This window comes from Panicum virgatum, chromosome 9N (assembly GCF_016808335.1).
Source record: "Panicum virgatum strain AP13 chromosome 9N, P.virgatum_v5, whole genome shotgun sequence".
Lineage (NCBI taxonomy): Eukaryota > Viridiplantae > Streptophyta > Magnoliopsida > Poales > Poaceae > Panicum > Panicum virgatum.
Genome location: NC_053153.1, coordinates 73,649,246 through 73,668,819, shown reverse-complemented (window position 1 = coordinate 73,668,819; position 19,574 = coordinate 73,649,246). Strand labels below are relative to the sequence as shown.

The following is a 19,574-nucleotide window of genomic DNA, read 5'->3' as shown; positions in this document are numbered from 1 at the left end:
GCACGGGTGGGTTCGCGGTCGTGTCCATAAACGGCCCCGTTCGCTTCAGATTATTGTGCAGCTGCACAGACCAGCCAAGCAGCTGTTCGGCTGCTGCAAAAATTCGAAGTCCACACACGTTTTAAAAAGTCCATCAGCTGCAGCTAATAAGTCTACCTTCAATTCTGTTCTCCTCCACACCGTTCCTCTTCCTCGACGACGCGAGTGGCGGGTCGAGAGCAGCAGCGGAGGGTTTGGGTGCCGGTCGTCTCCGCCCTCCGGCCAGGCCGCTGGAGCTAGGACTGTGTTGGGTGTACGACTGTATCTGTATGTCCGCCCCTCCTCGCTTTGTTTCCTCCGCCACCGTATTTCGTTCCGAGTACCGTGCCGGAGATCTGCGCAGGCCTAGGCGAGCACTGCAGGAAAAGCAATCACGACAGCGAGTAGGAGATAAGAGGCGAGCATGGCGGCGGAGGCTCTGGAGAGCGCTGTAGCCAGCTGCGCTCACCAAGCTGGGAGATTGAGGAACCTGTGGCTGTGAGCACGGCGGCGGAGGCTTTCGACAGCACTGTATACAACAAGCGCAGCGGCGAGCACGGACACCGAGCCACCACAACCTCCGGCGGCCGCTCGTCCTTGGCCGTGTTTGGTTCGGCCATTCTTTCTTGTATCTCCAGAGCGCACGTTTTCTAAAAGAAAATTTATATGCATAGAATATTAAATAAAATTTATTTATAAAATGTTTTTAGAAATGAGTGTAATTTTTCATGACGAATTTAATAACGGTAATTAATTGATGATTGGCTACAGTAATACTACAGTACCATCATTTAATCGCGCGGTCCAAGGTCTCATTATATTCTTCAGGGTTCCTAGCATGACAGTTCTAAAGTTAATTTTATAAACTAATTTTATTTGATACCGTAATTAATGGTCAAACCTCGTTCTAAAATCTCTGTAATACAAACCAAACAAGTCCTTGTCTCCACCGGCGCGCAAAACAGCAGCGAGTGGCGCCCACGACGCTCGGGCATCTGACAGGTGGGGTCCATTCATTTTTTAGTCTCCAGGTATCGTCTCTTGGCGGGGCCGCATTCAGAAAGACGAGATAGATCGTGGGGCGGGCGCAACTTCCGTGTCTGTGCCTCTGTGGGCCCCCGTCCAGCTCCGCTTCGCCCGCCTCAAACGAAGAGTCGCCGCCCCGCTCCGGCGACCTGTACAGCGGCGAACCTCCCAGCGATCCGGGGTGACCGGCTAGCCGCAGCAGGGGGGGACCTTCTCATTGCCGCGGTATGGCTCGTTTCTCCTTCAACCTGACTGAATGCGTCGCTTAAGAATCGGGGGGCATGGGGAAGGGGTTTTCGACGACACCGCGGGTCGCCCGGCCGTAGGAGATTCGATTTGGGCGGCGCGGGCGCCACGCTGCTTAATTTATACAGGAATTGCTGTTGCTTGGTCCGCGAGTGTTCTGTCGATCCCTGTGATCGTTCGGAACTTCGGACACCGTGGGTTTCTCCTCTCCTTTTTGTGCCTGCGAGTGATGCCAGCTCGGGGGTTCGGATTAAAGCGAGCAGCGCGTGTTTTTGCGGGGGGTCTTTGACCAGTTAGTTACTTTCTTGATTCTCAGCTCAGCCGATCCTGATCTGTCTCCTCCAACAACCTATATATGATAAGACAAGCACCCAAATTTCTTATGGCCCAAGATCTCCGACGCTAGATATCTGGCTATGGGCCAATGGCCAGCGGTGCTGCTCTAGTTACAGGATGCATTCTTCCAGCCAGCCCGCCTCGCACGAATCATGTTCGTAGCAAGACACGGGGCTGTAGATCTCTTCGGTCTCATCGCAATCGTGCTGGACCTCATCTTCCCTTCTCAGATACACGCCGCTTGTTTGGCTGTGCGCCTGCTCGTGGCCATCTTAAAGTTGCCAATGCTGAAGGTTCGACTCGTCAATTTATTTTTCCGTTGCGGATGGTGGTTGGAGCCATAATACTGTTGTGGACACCTTTGTAGGCATCCAGTACCGGCGCCGGAACAAGGGCAGTTCGGCTGGCCCTTCATCTAGCGGCTAGAGTTTGTTACTATTTTTAGTAGATTTGTTTCAGAAATTACTAGAGTTTGTTATGGAAAATTGTAATCTCCGTGCTATATAAGAGACACGGCTAGACTCTTGAGGGTTTAGGCAATAAAATAGATTCAATCTACTCAGAGCCTCCAAGGGAGGGCGAGTTATCGAGTCTTATAGTTGCCAATCGATCTGCTACACCATCTGGTATCAATCCTCTTGATCCTGCGCCTACTTCTTTCCTGTGTTCCTCCACGCTTTCCCACCGCCCGCCGCCTTCCTCCTCGCTGTGCACCTATGCATCGCCATCGCCATCGCCACCTCGACGATGGGCGACCCCCTTTCCGCCACCGACTTCAAGTCCAGCATGGACAAGATCTTGGCCGAGATCACTTCGGTCCGGGATGAAATCACCACGATCAAGGGCGAACAGAGCCGTCTCACCGTCGCCGTCCATTGTCTGCAGTCCGACAAGCACGAGTCTGGACCTTCCGGCGAGAACGACGACGACAAAGACGCCGACACGCAGAAGCCTCCACCTCTTCCACCGCCGCCTCCGCCAACCCACAAGCTGCGCTTTCCTAAGTACGACGGCGCCGAGGATCCGATCGGATGGCTTCATAAGTGTGAGCAATTCTTCCGGGCGCACCGCACGACGGAGGATGAGAAGGTCCTCACGGCCTCCTACTACATGGAAGGCACGGCTCAACAGTGGTACTACCGCCTCGAGCGCAACCGCGGCGTGCCGACCTGGCCACAGTTCGTCGACTTCGTCAACCGTCGCTTTGGGCCGCCTGTGCGCAGCAACCCCTTGGGCGAGCTGGCGCACCTCCACCGCACGGGCTCGGTCTCGGAGTACCAGGACCAGTTCCTGCTTCTGCTCGCCCGTTGTGACAATGTCTCCGAGCGCCAACAAGTCGATCTCTTCACCGCCGGCCTCCGCAATCCACTGTGCATGGACGTCGAGTTGCAGCGGCCGGAGACTTTGGAGGACGCCATGAGTCTCGCCCGCTCCTTCGAACGCCGGCTACAGATCGACGACGACGACGTCCAGGAGGCTACGCGGGCACCAGCGCGTTCAGCGCCCCCGCCGCGGTCTCCCTCGACGCCCTCCCCCGCGTTGCGCGCCTCCGGCACCAACGGCCCGCGCCCTCCACCGACGACGCCGTCCGCTCCCGCGCGGCCGCCACCGAAGCCCGGCGCTCGCTTCACGCACCTGACGCCGCAGGAGATGGCTCAGCGGCGCATCGACGGCATTTGCTTCAACTGCCCCGAGAAGTTCACCCCGGGCCACATCGACAAGTGCACCATGAAGGGCATCTACCTCATGGAACTTGATGATAGCGCGCCAGTGGACGCCGCCGCGTCGGACAAAGACCTCGGAATCTCCCTGCACGCGCTCACGGGCATCAAGACGGCGGACACAATGCACCTCGCTACCACGCTCGCCGGCTCCACCGTGCGTGCCCTGGTCGACTCGGGCTCCACGCACTCCTTCATCTCCACCAAGGTGGCCGACCGGCTCGGCATCAGCTACTCGTCGCGCCCGGCCCATCGGTCGGTGTGGCTAACGGCGACCGCGTCCAGTGCGCCGGCATCTGCTCTGCGGTGACCCTCTCCATCGGGCACGAGCGCTTCGTCGTCGACCTGTACGTCCTTCCGCTCGAGGAGTACGATGTCGTGCTCGGGTGCCAGTGGATGAGGACTCTCGGTCCTATTCTCTGGGACTTCGAGCGCCGCTCCATGACGTTCTGGCGCGACGGCCAGCGCGTCCAGTGGCTGGGCTCGTCCCCGACACTACTGCCGCGCGTGACCGCGCTGTCCCCCGTCGACCTCCTGGCGCTCCTCATCGCCGAGTTCGCCGACGTCTTCGAGGAACCTATGCAGCTTCCACCGCAGCGCCGCCTGGACCACCGGATTCACCTCCTGCCGGGAACGGCTCCGGTGGCCGTGCGTCCATACCGCTACCCCCAGCTCCTCAAGGACGAGATCGAGCGTCAATGCGCTGAGATGCTCAAGCAGGGCATCATCCGCCCGAGCACCTCCGCATTCTCCTTGCCGGTACTCCTCGTCCGCAAGAGGGGCGGCTCTTGGCGCTTCTGCATCGACTACAGGGCGTTGAATGCGAGCACCGTCCGCGACATGTTCCCGATCCCCATCGTCGACGAGCTGCTGGACGAGCTCAAGGGGGCGATGTTCTTCACCAAGCTCGATCTGCGTAGCGGCTATCATCAAGTCCACATGCACGTCGACGACATCCACAAGACGGCGTTCCGCACTCACCATGGCCACTTCGAATTCCTGGTGATGGCGTTCGGGCACACGAACGCTCCGTCGACATTCCAGGCGTTGATGAACGAGGTTCTGAGTCCGTTCCTTCGTCAATTTGTGCTTGTGTTTTTTGATGATATTTTGATCTACAGTCGCACATGGGCTGAGCACTTGAGCCACATCCCCCAGGTCCTCGCTGTACTGCGCGAGCACTCCCTCTTCCTCAAGAAATCCAAGTGCTGCTTTGCAGAACGCAGCGTGGCATATCTCGGCCACATCATATCCTCCACGGGTGTCGCCATGGACCCCTCCAAGATCGAAGCTGTCCAGGCCTGGCCTCAGCCACGCTCGATCAAGGCGCTGCGCGGCTTCCTCGGCCTCACCGGCTACTACCGGCGCTTCATCAAGAACTACGGCACCATCGCTGCTCCATTGATGGCCTTGCTCAAGCGCGAGACCTTTTTGTGGTCGCCGGCCGCTACTGAGGCGTTCCTGGCGCTCAAGACGGCCCTCACCTCTGGGCCAACCCTGGAGCTGCCGGACTTCTCCGCCCCGTTCATCGTTGACTGCGATGCATCCGACACAGGTGTCGGTGCAGTTCTTCACCAAGGCGCCGGCCCGATCGCCTTCTTCAGCCGCGCCATGGCGCCCCACCACGCCAAGTTGGCCGCCTACGAGCGCGAGCTGATCGGCCTCGTCAAGGCGGTCAAGCATTGGCGCCCCTACCTTTGGGTGCGCCCGTTCACCGTCCGCACGGACCACTTCGCGCTGAAGTATCTGCTGGATCAACAGCTATCGACCATCCCGCAGCACACTTGGGTCAGCAAGCTCTTCGGCTATGACTTTGCGGTGGAGTTCAAGCCGGGGCGCCAGAACGCTGCCGCCGACGCACTCTCGCATTGTGACGAGTCGGTGGTGTTCCCGGCCGCCTGCGCCATCTCCCGGCCGGATATCGAGCTCTTCGAGGACTTCAGACGTGAGGCGTCTACCTTGCCGGAGATCGTCGCCAAGCGTGCGGAAATCGAACGTGGCGACGCGGGTGCTTCCTGGAGCATGACCGATGGCTTCGTCATGCACAGAGGGACATGAGGGTGTTCAGAAGACCCTGCACCGGCTGCGCGCCTCGTTCTACAACCCCGGCGCCAATCGTCTGGTGCGCGACTACATCCACGGCTGCGCCACCTGCCAGCGCAACAAGACCGAACATCTACATCCCGCCGGTCTCCTCCAGCCTCTTCCGGTGCCCACAGCGGTATGGCAAGATATCGCACTCGACTTCGTGGAAGGATTCCCTCGCGTCGGTGGCAAGTCGGCCGTCCTCACCGTCGTCGACAGGTTCTCCAAATATGCGCACTTCATCGCCCTCGGCCACCCCTACTCGGCGACCTCGGTGGCGCGTGCCTTCTTCGACCAGATCGTGCGCCTACACGGCATCCCATGTTCCATCGTCAGCAATCGGGACCCTATCTTCACCAGTGCATTCTGGACGGAGCTGTTCAACCTCTCTGGCGTCGAGCTTCACCTCAGCTCTGCATTCCACCCGCAGACTGATGGGCAGTCCGAGGTGACCAACCGCATCTTGGGCGTGTACCTTCGCTGTTTGGCGGGCGATCGGCCGCGTTCTTGGCTTTGCTGGCTTCCCTGGACGGAATTCTGCTACAACTCTTCGTACCAGACAGCGCTGAGGGCGACACCGTTTGAGGTCGTCTATGGTCGCCCCCTGCCGACCATGGCCTCGTATCAGCCAGGAGTGGCCCGCGTCACTGCCTTGGACAAGCAGCTCAAGGAGCGGGACGTGTTCCTGCAGGAGATCCGGGATCGTCTCCTCGCCGCCCAAGCCACCATGAAGCAATACTATGACAAAGGGCATCGTGACGTTGCCTTGCAGGTTGGTGATTGGGCCTGGTTGCGTCTTCATCACCGTTCTGCAGCCGGCATCACCGACAAGTCTTCTGGCAAGCTGGCCCCGAAATACTACGGGCCATACTTGGTGCTTGAGCGCATAGGCGATGTTGCTTACCGCCTGCAGCTCCCTCCCCGGTCCAAGATCCACAACGTTTTCCATGTGGTCTTTCTCAAGAAGCATCAAGGTGATCCTCCTCCAGCAATCGTGCCCTTGCCGCCGGTGATTCATGGACGTGTCGTGCCTACACCAGCATCGGTCAAGCGAGCTTGCCTTAACCGTGGCGTTTGGAAGCTCTGTGTTCGCTGGGTCGGTCGAGACGCGTCGGATTCTACTTGGGAGAAGCTTGAAGAATTCAGGGAGACGTACCCAGAATTTCAGCTCGAGGACGAGCTGTTTCGCGAGGAGGGAGGAAATGTTGTGGACGCCTTTGTAGGCATCCAGTACCGGCGCTGGAACAAGGGCAGTTCGGCTGGCCCTTCATCTAGTGGCTAGAGTTTGTTACTATTTTTAGTAGATTTGTTTCAGAAATTACTAGAGTTTGTTATGGAAAATTGTAATCTCCGTGCTATATAAGAGACACGGCTGGACTCTTGAGGGTTTAGGCAATAAAATAGATTCAATCTACTCAGAGCCTCCAAGGGAGGGCGAGTTATCGAGTCTTATAGTTGCCAATCGATCTGCTACACCAATACACATGTTTGTGTCACAAAATTCCGGTAGGACTTTGCTATGATGATTAACAGTACAGCCCTGGCATTTCAGTTGTTACTGTTTAATTAAGAGGAATTCCAGTTCATAGTCTCCCTGGCAACCTGTTCTGTGCTAACTACCTCCCCACAAGTGTTTTTAAATAAATTTGACTAGTACTGTAAATGAAAATCTGCGTGTGATTGTTACTCTTACCACCATCAGTAACGCCAATTATTTCAGGTTATCCCGCCATGGATGGGACAAATGATGGAAGCCCTTCATCTAAACTTCATACAAGACTGAGGCTTTGGGAGTTTCCTGACTGTTATATATTTGAACCAATTGATGGCCTTGCTGACTTGTTCTTGTCAGTTAGCCGAGCCAATGCAACAATGAATCTGGTTGAAGCACTGCCGCCACGTGGATCATCGACACCTAAAGTTCAAACAGTTTATGGTGTGATAGGAGTGCTCAAGCTTGCAGTTGGATCATATTTTCTGGTGATCACAGACCGTGATTGCGTGGGGTCCTACTTGGGGCACGCCATTTTTAAAGTGACAGGACTAAAAGTTCTTCCCTGCAACAATGCACTTAACACAACTTCTGCCGAGCAGGTGTGACATTGCTTCTTCTGTACCCTGTTAAGTTGTTGCTATCAATATTCCCTTTGAACATTTAAATATACTGTTGGCAGAAAAAAATGGAAAGTGAATTCTCGGAACTCCTGGATGCTGCAGAGAGGACTATCGGCCTTCACTTCTCCTATGATATCAACCTTACTCTCTCGTGAGTATCTTATTAAACATTTTAGTTACATTCTTGAGTTCCATCCTTGAAGCATTTAGCTTTTGAATGCAGAAAGAAAGTTATTAAGGAATATGCATGGTCTCAATTAATTTAGTACTATGAACTTTCCCTGTATTATTTGTTGTAATCCACAGGCTTATCTTTTGTCTGTTCTAATCCAGTGCACAAAGGCTACATGAACATGGTGATGAATATAAATCACTTCCCCTGTGGAGACAGGTTTGCTTCCATCTCCATTTCTAAATCACAGTATCTCTGTCCACTATATCTTGTCATATGAAGCCTCTGCTGCTTAGCCTTACTGGTTGCCTTTGCTAGTTGCTACTGTTAGTATTACATAGAGTGCCATGTAATCTGACTATTCTATGGCAACAAAGTTTGCACTGTCTCTTTGTGCTTAGTCTCAAAGTTTGCCATTCTGCTATTGGTAATCACAAGATAATTCTGGGTAATCACATCCTTCAACGTGGAAAATGTGCATGTTAATGTTTGGTAGAACTTTTATAGTGTGGGAACAGAGAAAACAGTCTTACTTGAGTTAAACTTGGTAAAATAGGTTTTCAAGCTTTTTCACAATAGCGTTTCAGCATCAGTGCTTAGTATTACTATCTTGTGCTTTTCTAACTGCTATTACTGATCAAATAACATAACTCTTTTCAGGCAGAACCAAGATTTCTATGGAACAGTTACTTGTTGGAACCTCTAATTGAGAACAAGGTAAGATCAATAAATCTTTTGGTGGCCTTTTTGGATAGCAGGGATTGGTGTACAGATCCTTAGTATTTAGTTCAAATTCAAACTTAATCCGTAAAAATCCTTTTCCTTTCCAGACAGGCCCTTAGTTCATTTCACTTTAGATTTCAAGGCAGCTGATCCAGTATTCTGATTTTTTTTCTTTCTCCCTTGACAGCTGAACCAGTACTTATTGCCAGTAATTCAAGGCAGTATCCTTGTCATATCATGACATTTCAACTAGCGATATAAGATGTGTTCTATTAAAATGTTGATTTAACTTTTGTTTGGTCATGTTTTATTGTGAATTTATGGAACTTAACTGAACATCAGGTTTTCAAAACATACATGCAGAAGTGGGGTCAGAAAAGGTAAATGTGACCCTTATTGCACGTAGGTGTACGCGGAGGATAGGTGAGCGTTCTTAGGCCTCAAAATAAGTTTTTGACATTTCTTACTTTCATTAATATTTTAGTTAAATATGTTATTACTGTGCATGTCAGTTTTAACTGCATCATGTCTTCTCATTTTTGCGAAACAAAATGTTTATGATTTCTTCATGAGTTTTTCTAAAGGTACTCGGATGTGGAGACGAGGAGCTGATGCAGAGGGTTATGCTGCAAACTTTGTTGAAACAGAGCAGATAATGCAGTCAAAAGGATTTACAGCATCGTATGTACAAGTAGGTTTCTTCTCACAATTTGAAATCAAAACTTAATATTGCTTTTTGGTTGCCTCATTAATATGTTGTGCTTCAGTCTTAATTAGTTTTCTGTTATATACATATTCCAAATACCTTGACAAATTATATGTTTTGCAGGTTCGAGGTTCTATGCCATTCTTGTGGGAGCAGATTGTTGATTTGACATATAAACCTAGCTTTGACATTGTTAGACAGGAGGAGGCGGTTAGCTTTCTCATATAATTTCTTATATCATTCCTTGTTTAGTCCTTTACCTTGTTGCTACAATGGCACTATATCTTGCCATAAAATTGGATGATATCCTTACTTAGATTAGCTGGTAGAATGCAAGTACGCAAATTGTGTTCATTATTTTGTTTTATTTTATAACTCAATCTTGCTTTCTATTGTTCAGCCTCGTGTGCTTGAGCGGCACTTTCATGATTTGCGAAAGAAATATGGAGCTGTCTTGGCTGTAGATCTTGTCAATACGGTAAGTACACTGAACTTGAACTTCGGACTAACATTAGTGCTATTGGGTTTCCAAAATTAAGAAAGTCAGGAGTATTTACTCCATGTAAAACCATTATGTGTGGGCTCTGATCCTCAGTAAGATGTCTGGTTTCCCGAATCAAACAGTTCTTCATATTTAGGATTGACCTCAGATATGGGTCCTGCATACTTGCATTATTTTCTTCCCAAGTGGACATATTACAACGTGTACTACAGCTATTCCTTCCTGCTTACTCCCTCCATCCCGCTTTAACGGTCCCTAGAAAAACGTGCCTGTGAGGAGAATCACTGTTCCTGGGCGACAATTAAATCGGGACAGAGGGTGTATGTTGCATGTAGTAGTATAATGGTTTGTTCACATTGGTCATTTTGATTGCATATACATACTTTTGCATCTACCCTTATGTGATGTTCACCTTGTTTGATTTCTGATATTCAGGGTGGCGGTGAAGGTCGCCTCCGTGAAAGATATGCAAAATCTATTGAACCTATTCTCAGTGAAGATGTAAGGTAACAATTTCCTTCTCTGCTGTGGATTGCTTACTGCTACTATGGTGTAGTGTTGTGGCTAAACATGTATGCATGCCTATGCCTTGCAGATATGTGCACTTTGACTTCCACAGAGTTTGTGGTCATATTCACTTTGAACGCCTTTCTCAGCTGTATGAGCAGATCAAAGACTATCTTAAGAAACATAGGTATGTTAAGTAACTGATATAGTGTTACTTCAGCCTCCAAAGGAACATTGTTATATGGGGGCCAAATCAGCCGCCAAATATACTTTTTTGGTCTAACAGTCAACCACCAGTTGCACATCAAATCTGCGTACAAGACGAACTGCATAGGACTTGGCTTGAGGGGGTTATTAGTTCTTTAATCTAGTGGTCTATGGCTGAATTCGTGCTAATCAGTCTGATGCAGAATGAACTGTTCTAGCAAAAGCTATCAAATCTTGCTTGTTGCCACATAAGATATTACCTTGAACCTTGAGGAGTGCTAGTACAGATGCGTTAATGACCTACTTTGTAGATTTTGTTTTTGGTATTCGAGTTCCTGTCTGAAGTGTGGGCCTGGCATTAGTGATAGTCTCTCCACTTGTGCCCTGGAGGTCCCAGATTCGAATGAGCCTCCTCGCAAAATGAAGGTAAGGCTGCCTATGAATTCCCTTCCCAGATCCCACTTTATGTGGGAGCTTTCAGCACTGGGTATGCCATATTCGAGATTCTGGCTAAGCAGGAAAAGTGAAGTGCATTCAGTCACAATGTGTTAGCCATTCTATTTTTGGCTTATTATCATCATCTATACTGAGGTTTTCTGTATATCTTAGTGATATATTCCTTTATATTTTGTCTCCAAAGACTCATGTACCCTTTCCAACTTAGTTTTCTAATACACTTGTCTGATAGGTACTTCCTTATAAATGATAAAGGTGAGAAAATTGAGGAGCAGACTGGCACTGTCAGAACAAATTGTATAGACTGTTTGGATCGCACCAATGTGACTCAGGTGCATACTTCCAAGCTTTATCACATTCACATTTTCTTCTGCAGTTATTCTTAATAAAATAAAATAATATGCCTATTCAATACCATTTCAGCCATCCAATTACCTAGCAGTAAGAATCCCATGCCTTCACTTCATAGACTCATAGTTGCTAATCCTTGTGCTATTTGTTGGTACATCCTCCTATGACAGACAATTACTATTGCTCTTTTTTGGGTTTTAGTTCTCTTTTGGTTCTTCAACTTTCACTTATATATCTGAATTGAATTCTAACAATACCTACACAGAGCATGATTGGGAGAAAAATTCTGGAGAGCCAACTCCAACAGATAGAAGTTCTTGGTGTTAATGATACAATAAGCAATCATCCAGCCTTTGATACAAATTACAAAGTTTGTGAGTATTATCTTCGCCATTTAATTAATCTGGGTTCTTGTATTTTCCATTCCTTTTTATAAGCAATGTTGTTGAAGTAAATTGAGTCCTGTTTTCAGTGTGGGCAAACCATGGAGATGCAATAAGCATTCAGTACTCTGGAACTCCTGCTCTGAAGGGAGATTTTGTTCGGTAATTTGTAGAACAAATTTCTACTTTACTTCTAAAGTGTTTTTTGTTGTATTTGTAGTCCCTTCCCTATGTTTTTCTTAGAAGAACAGGACCTAGTTCCAATTTTACATTAAATAAGAACATTAGCCATCTTTATCACCTCAAATGTATTTAAACCTAAGAACTTATAGTTATGAGACACTTTTGGGGTTATGAAGTATTGAAGACCCCATATCCACTGTTGATGTGAATCTCTATATCAGCATAACCCAGATAATGGGTTACAGTAAAGCTGATGTGTTTTACTAGTCATCGGGTGGAAAGTCTACATCATACCAGTAAATGTCAGTGCAGAACATAAGATGGTCCCAGAATAATAATTAGACTGATCGAGGACATACTAAGTACTATAGTTCTTTCTGTATATATCATAGATTACTGATGGTTAATTTACGTTCATTCTGTTTTGTAGTTGGGTATTTTAAAATGAAAGACAGCTATGATATTGTATTATTTATTCTAGGCTACTTTCAGAATATTTACATTTGTTTTCGTCTCTTAGGTATGGGAAGCGAACTACTCAGGGAATTGTGAATGATTTGCGGAATGCGCTTGCAAGATACTACTTGAATAACTTTGTTGATGGGACTAAGCAGGTAAACATTGATTTTGTTGATGATGCCCCGAATGTCAACTCTCTATGACTTCACTTATTAGAATTTTCATGTTAACGATATATTAGTATTAGATGTATATAGCTGAATTTGACTTGTATAAGTCTTGTCACTGACTTTACTTTACTCCAAGCCTATACGGCCTATATATACAAGAGGTCCCCCCCCCCTCCTTGGGTGTGTGGTGTTTACCCTAATCATACCTCTCTACATGGTATCACGAGTCCGGGCCCTCTCCTAGCCGGCCGTGCGACCCTAATCATACCTCTCTACAATTAGCACCAGTGCGATTCTTGCAGGGGGGCCTAGCCTAAGTGATAAATTACTGAAATTTATGCTGAGTTATGGCAGCTTACATGATGTTGTATAGTTGATTGTGTGGTAACAGACAATGCATCCTCTATAAAACTTCTTGTTAACATCTCGACCGTCCACAATCTAACAAATATCATGCAAGCTACATATTGAACTCAGTTTGTTCCAATTACCTTCAATTAAAATATCTGCCACGGGTGTTTAGTAGGCAGGGCATTAATATTTATTTATTATCTTCCATAGGATGCCATGGACCTTCTTCAAGGACATTACATGACATCTGTTAGTCGAGACATGGCGGTGCCAAGAAAAGGAGGACTTCTAGAGAATTATGCGGTGGGTACAATTCGCCGTAGCTTAAACTTTCTCTTTGCATACAAAGTTATCACATTTTGAATTGCTAATGGGAATTCCTCTGAAATAATTCACATTTAAATGTTTTTCTGGGTGTTTTTTTTGACTAGGCACATGTACATACACAATCTCGAACACTCACTTGATAATATTTATTTACGGGAAACAGCTGATTCAACTTCTGGAACTTGTCTCTTATGCATTTTTTCCTTTACAGTCCTTCCGCCTTGCTTTTGCATTGGTTATGGGAGCTCTGATGTTCATGATGATGTCACTAAGACATGGTAAGGATTCTGGCTCTGCTGAAAGAGATATTTTTTTAGTATTCTGTTATAAATTTGTGCGGATCAGTACTCTCCTGTAATTTGGCAGAAAGCAGCATTTACTGTCTGTTTTCTATCCACATTCAATCCATGCATTAAATAAAGGAACAGATTCATAAAGTCTTCCATTTAGGCTCATCCCTTTGGAAAAGAGATTTACTGCTCAATGTGCTACCTTGATGTTTTGTTTATGCAGTGCATTGAGTATTTAAATTTAAGTGCAATCAATGGAACAAAAAAATCCACATATATTTTGAAGGAGATAATTTTCAGTATATTCCTCCAAACCCTAGAAGGGTGGGCTATATAGTAGCTATACATGGGCCTCTAGATAGGCCAAATACATGGGCTCACATATACACCAACATATTTTTCTTCCTTCTCTCATTTTTTATGGATTAATTTGTGCTACCATTTAACTTAATGGGTGTGTGGTCAAGTTGATTACGTGCCAGTTAACATTAGAAAATTGATTGTGTTTGTGAGACTACACATTTAGCGCCCACGAAATCAGCCTTGAGATGTGATTTGCACTGGTTTTGGCATTTTGGAGATGTGAAGTAAACGGCTGAAGTTGAGGATAAAAAATTAGACTGCATCAATATTTTAAGAACCAACATGAGATTTTTGTTTTGTTTCGTTGTATATATAATTAATGTTTGAAGAATTGAAATTTGTAAAAGTCAAAATCTATCAATGTTGTTTAAGTTCGCTATCCTAATATGCACTGACCTGTAAGTATGGAGCCAGACTATTCAGGTTGATCAAAATTGTAATTCCATGTACACCGATAACATTCCTCAATTACCTTTGCAGCCCGGAATGACGTTCGCCATTTGTTGCTGTCACTTCTGTGGGCTGGTCTTTGTATTGGCATCACACATTTTGTCAGAGCCAATGGTCAAACATTCACTAATCGACCTCGGTTTCACCAGTCACGCCATTGATAGGTGCAAAGCAATCATTTGGCTCATCAAGTGAGTTGCCTCTTATATTGTCATCATTCATCATTTGTGGACGCATTGGTTTGTGAAGAATATGTATTGCATTTTTTTGCACGCAAACCCTTTGTAATAAGTTTTCTTCCATTTTGTAACAAGCTTCTGTTTCCTTCTCTTAACTTTTAATTTCTGTAGTCCTGGGTGTCATGATCTGCTTGATAGGATCCATTTGTTAAAAAAAAAACAAGGGAACATGCCTTTTGCAAACAGTGTATTTATGATTTGACACACTTGGGAGTTCTTGACAGTTTCACCAGCAATGACTGGGTTTAGACTGAGGGAGCTGTACCTACGCTCACTTTAATAAAGTATTCAGACAAAATCGCTGCCCGTACATGTCTAGTAAGTTATGTTGTCAGTTCATCACCTGAACCTTTCTGTTCTATAACAGTTTCAGGCGTGGAAATGCATTACCTGTTTGTCCATTCAACGCCTGCAAACTGTCGTAAATTTCGTTGGCTTTCTTGAAGTCCTGCTGAAGCATTTGCCAGAGTGGTTGCTGTCTAAAAGAAATGCATTTTATCTGCCAAACTAGTGTCTGATCGAGTATGCCAACTGCATCTGTATTGCATTTGTACTGTGCCTTGTCAGCTCTTTCTGCCCCAGCAACTTGTCCGGCCTGCACTTGTAAAAGCTCGTGTGCCTTTGTTGGCAAGTCCCCTTCTTCCCCTCTACCTGATTTTACTTGACCATGACACAAGGCCTGTATTCTCCTGCTTCGCTCCTGGTTGGTGTTTGAAGTAGAAGCCAAGACAGCCCGGGAACCATGTCTACTTTAACGTCATTTGCATTGGGTTCCCATCAGTGATCGCGGCCTCACCTGCAGTGGCAGCACGTTCACCCCATAGTCACATGATTCGGGGTTGATGCCTCGTCCCACGACTCGGGAACGCCGTTCTGATTCGAAGAAGGTCAGTGTCCTATTTAAGGTTGGATCGCGTCCCAATTTAAGAGGGGTCGCAGTCCCATTGCTAGCAGATTTAATTGGGATAAGAAGGTTATCGATAGCGGATTGGGGTGGTTTTTGTTAGATAATGAGCTGAATACATGTAGTATGGTCTAAATGTACTCTTTTCTACATTTCTTATATGCTTGTGCAGATTAGTTTTTTCATTAGTAGCACATATATATATTTTTTGTCTTTTTAAAGACGCATCGATAGCGTATTGGGGTGGTTTTTGTTAGATAATGAGCTGAGTACATGTAGTATGGTCTAAATGTACTCTTTTCTACATTATATGCTTGTGCAGATTATTTTTTTTCATTAGTAGCACATATATATAATTTTTGTCTTTTTAAAGACGCATCGACCCGAAGATATCGATCCGAATGAATAAGAGTCGCACTCCATATAATAATTTGTCGTTCCATAGAAGTATACCACATTCGTACTATAATTTTATAAAGTGACGACCCTCGATCCAGACGACCCAGTAACTTTGTGACTATGGTTCAGCCATGGTCGTCATGGAGGCAACTGCCGCGAGCCGCGCCGAGGTCGACACCTCCCGGCCGTTCCGGTCGGTCCGGCAGGCCGTCGAGGTCTTCGGAGAGAGGTACGCCGGTGGTGGCAACGGCAGCAGCTCCAATGCGAGCAGCGAGTCTGAGCGCGCAGTTCAGCAGGGGCGTGGCCACTTCTCCGGCCTCGGCAAGGGGAAGGAGGTGGCCGTCGTCGGTGCGCCCGCTACGGCCGTTGGAGAAGACGAGTACAGCGGCCACGGCTGCGTCCGCAGCGAGCCAGCGACAGGTGGGACGAGAGCCGGGCTGAGGAGTGGATGACGAGCCTGGAGTACATGCCGAGCCTGTCGGAGGCGCTGGCCATCAAGATGATCGAGGACGACCTGGGGGGTGCGGACGGACGGGAAGGGGAGGAATGCCAAGAACAACAAGAACAAGGCCGCCCGGAAGAAGCAGAGTGGGATCTCATTGGACGGGGGCATGTTCTACTCCAAGAAAAACAAGTCCAAGTGATCTAAAGCCAGGCCGGCCGGGACAATACATATTTAGAGCAAGGTTAATAATTTAGCCAACTGTTGGCTATAAGGATTTTTGTAGTCTATCTCCCAGCCTACTCATACAGTGGTTTAGTCATTTATTATTAATATATGTCTCATCTGTTTTTCTCACAAAGTTTAATAAATCCGCCCGCTACCGGCTGCAAGGCAGAGTGACGTGGAGCATGGTGTGACAGACCCACCAACATTTATTGTTTTGCAGTACCGGTCAGCCAATAGCAGCGGCTCTAGCACTTGCCCGCTTGAGCGGGGCGTCACGGAACGCCCGCCCGGTTCTCCCTCCTCGTTTCTCTCATCTCCATGTAGACATCCGTCCGCTTCCAGTCAACTACTATACTTCTCTTACGACCCACTTTTTTTCTCTCTTCTCTTCTCTCATCCACCTCATTATTTAACTTGCTTACAGCCTGCTATAATACTTGCTCTTATACAAGATATTTTTTTCTATATATTTCCCACCTTAATTTCTGCTGAAGAATACAGTCCGCCTCATAAGCTGCATTGCGCAGCAGTTGCCGGTCTGGAACATGGGAATTTCGCAAGGATTTTATGGGAGCAATGCTGCATGGAGCGATTTGTTTGGCTCTTGTAGAAAGAAATCCTGCGAAATTCCCGGTTGTTCTTGATGGGGGAGCTGGCCCAAGGGACTTTTGAAGTTGATGCTGCCTTGTAATACCAAGTTGATGTTTGTTCTTTGTAGTCCTCCAGCCAAGATGAATTCCACCGGCAGAGATGGTAAGAATGACCCGACACGAATGATGTGTCATGCGGTAGTGGACATACAAAAAGTTCGTTGAGTTGACCAAGTCCGATCATCGAAGATGTTCGGTCATTTTTTAGATATGGAAGGATGGTAATGGCCATGATCCTGATGCTCTTTCCACAATCTAATTCGATTTTTAATTTTTTTAGTTTAAAATTGAATAAAATTAGAGACTGGCTCTTAGATTATCTAGACTAAAAATTAAAAGTTTTTACCACCTCTAGATATGGTTCGACATGAGCTCCACGAAGTGTATGAGATGTATGGTGTCTTATCCTATCCGAGACTACTTTTGTATCTTAAGGGTCGTTATTTCATTAAGTCAAAATTCTCTAACTTCGATAAGTTTAATATCCACAAATGTGCTCGCTTCAGCTTTTTTCCGTCGCTGCGGCTGCGGCTGTGCATAGCCACTGCAGCTGAGCCGACCGGCTGCTTGGTGTTTTTGGTCAAGTCCGTTTGTGATGGCGCGCTGTTGGTTGGAACTCGGAGGAGTGACGTGAAAGTGCTTCCTCCTGGCTGCTAGAGTGCTAGTGCCATGTCAGGAAGAGGAGATTGGAGTGCGGAAACAATACAAGCTCGACAGAATCTCTTTATTTTATTTTTAAAGGTAAAACATATGAACAGTGTCAGTGAATTTTGAAAATACATATTTGTCATTAAAATTTGAAAATATATGTTACGCCTAGAGTTCCTAAATACACTTGTGATTAATGATATGGTATGTCAATGTGGGGATGATACAAGTCAAAATTATAAGTGTGCCTTCATCGCTTTAAACATAGATGATACATTTCAACAAGTTTGCAATCCCTTATTTAAGTTCTTGGATTTAATTGATATTTCGTGATAATTTTGAGAACTGTTTGCACATTTCATTTCCTAAATTAAGTGCAGTTTTTTCTACATAAAAGATAGACCTTCTAGAAGAACTTAGATTAACTTTATATCTAAAAAATGAGATTGATCTTAATTGTTACATATCTTTTATTCTACGTAGCATATAAGTTTTTAATGTATAGTATTAGGTTTAGCATGCATCAGAAAACCGATAATGGCGGATTGTTATAAAATTAACCCTCACACATGCCGCAGCCACGCGAATGAGCAAAAGGAGCAAGATCTTTATTACATTACTAATACGTTTTTAAAGTACACGGTGTTTAGAACAAACAAATTAATTGAAGGAGAAATCGCCTATTTACATAAGCAATGCAAATTGATGTTCTACTCATAATTATGGACAAAAATATTAGAATTCAAAACAGTGAGCCATACTTCTCCAATAAATATTCTATAAACTTCGGTCAACTAAGAACTTACATATATTCTCCGAAGATTCAAACATGAATAATAATATTTCAGATCTAAGGATCTAAGCTCATAGTGTTATCTACTACTTATCCTCTTTCATTCTCAGTAACACATTTTTATTTTTGAAAGTTAACGCAACATGGTTTAAATCTTGTGATACAGGGCGTGTTTAGTTTGTGAAATTTTTTGGGTTTGGCTATTGTAGCACTTTTATTTTTATTTGGTAATTAGTGTCCAATCATGTACTAATTAGACTCAAAAGATTCATCTCATCATTTTCAGCTAAACAGTGCAATTAGTTATGTTTTAAAACTACATTTAATACCTCATGCATGTATCCAAAAATTCAATGCGATGGAAAATCTTGAAATTTTTTGGGAAACAGAGTCTCAACTGACATCAACCAACTTCTTAGGGCCTGTTTGGCAGGGCTCCGGCTCTTCCAAAAACAGCTCCGGCTCTGGCTCCTCAGATGGAGCGGCTTCTCTGGTGGAGTTGGAGCCATTTTAGAAAATGTTTGGCAAAACAGTTTCACTTGTTAGATTGATGTGTAAGCTGCGTGAAGCCACAGCCGGGTGGCGGAAGGCACCCGCCCTAGCCCAGAGGGTGTGTACTCGGGGGGTTAGCTAGTCCTAGTTCGATCTAGCTCAAGAACACGATGAACACCAATGATTTAGAGTGGTTCGGGCCGCCGGAGCGTAATACCCTACGTCCACTATGAATTGTATTGCCTTGCCTCGAGAGAGAGTCTGTGAGTGCCTGGGCGAGCATGTGTCTGTGTGTCCGGAGAGCGTCCGGAGGGTGTCCCTGTGCACAGCGAGCGCCCCCCCTTTTATATCTCAAAGGGGGGCGCGTACATGGCTGTTGGGTCCCCGACAGGTGGGCCCAATGATGTAGTATAAAAATAATATACTGTTCATACATTATGGCGTCGCAGGCAAAGGAGATCTCTCTTCTGGATTCCTTTGCCCCACTCCCTCCTCCTGACGTCCATCTTCGTACATTTGTGCGAGATGTTCGTGGGAGTGCGGCCCTGCGTCATCCTCTTCCGCTACTTCTTCATTCTGGTGAAGTCCGGGAAGAGCAAGGACGAAGTGGGGGGGGTACTACTTCCAGGTGA

At 46.6% G+C, this 19,574-nt stretch overlaps 2 protein-coding genes and 1 pseudogene across 3 annotated transcripts; all 3 read left to right on the top strand.

The window, feature by feature from the left end:
* Positions 1–110: 110 nt before the first annotated feature.
* LOC120688577 (phosphoinositide phosphatase SAC7-like) lies at positions 111–15,475 on the top strand. 2 transcript variants are annotated; one of them, XM_039970941.1, is made up of 20 exons: positions 111–1,269; positions 7,153–7,526; positions 7,607–7,698; positions 7,881–7,938; positions 8,380–8,436; positions 8,630–8,663; positions 8,785–8,865; positions 9,027–9,133; positions 9,272–9,358; positions 9,549–9,626; positions 10,086–10,156; positions 10,246–10,344; positions 11,053–11,152; positions 11,437–11,545; positions 11,644–11,716; positions 12,258–12,351; positions 12,928–13,020; positions 13,256–13,322; positions 14,178–14,338; positions 14,754–15,475. In XM_039970941.1, the coding sequence occupies exons 2-19, from the start codon at positions 7,164–7,166 to the stop codon at positions 14,306–14,308; spliced, it is 1,794 nt and encodes a 597-aa protein (XP_039826875.1). In that variant the 5' UTR covers positions 111–1,269; positions 7,153–7,163; the 3' UTR covers positions 14,309–14,338; positions 14,754–15,475. The 2 variants fall into 2 exon arrangements, with proteins under 2 accessions (XP_039826875.1, XP_039826874.1); XM_039970940.1 differs by lacking the exon at positions 14,754–15,475 and having other exon boundaries at positions 14,178–14,684.
* LOC120689344 lies at positions 3,744–6,714 on the top strand. Its single transcript, XM_039971633.1, has 2 exons — positions 3,744–5,292; positions 5,396–6,714. Exons 1-2 carry the CDS (start codon positions 3,744–3,746, stop codon positions 6,712–6,714), a joined length of 2,868 nt encoding a protein of 955 aa, XP_039827567.1.
* Positions 15,476–15,824: 349 nt separating the features above from the next.
* On the top strand, positions 15,825–16,365 carry LOC120688492 (annotated as a pseudogene).
* Positions 16,366–19,574: the final 3,209 nt, after the last annotated feature.

Coding starts and splice junctions, on each gene's coding strand:
- LOC120689344 (XM_039971633.1), top strand. CDS start 3,744: ATGAGGACTCTCGGTCCTATTCTCTGGGACTTCGAGCGCCGCTCCATG. Junction 5,293..5,395: donor GCTCTTCGAGGACTTCAGAC/GTGAGGCGTCTA, acceptor CGTCATGCACAG/AGGGACATGAGGGTGTTCAG.
- LOC120688577 (XM_039970941.1), top strand. CDS start 7,164: ATGGATGGGACAAATGATGGAAGCCCTTCATCTAAACTTCATACAAGA. Junction 8,437..8,629: donor AACCTCTAATTGAGAACAAG/GTAAGATCAATA, acceptor CTCCCTTGACAG/CTGAACCAGTACTTATTGCC. Junction 9,627..10,085: donor CTGTAGATCTTGTCAATACG/GTAAGTACACTG, acceptor TCTGATATTCAG/GGTGGCGGTGAAGGTCGCCT.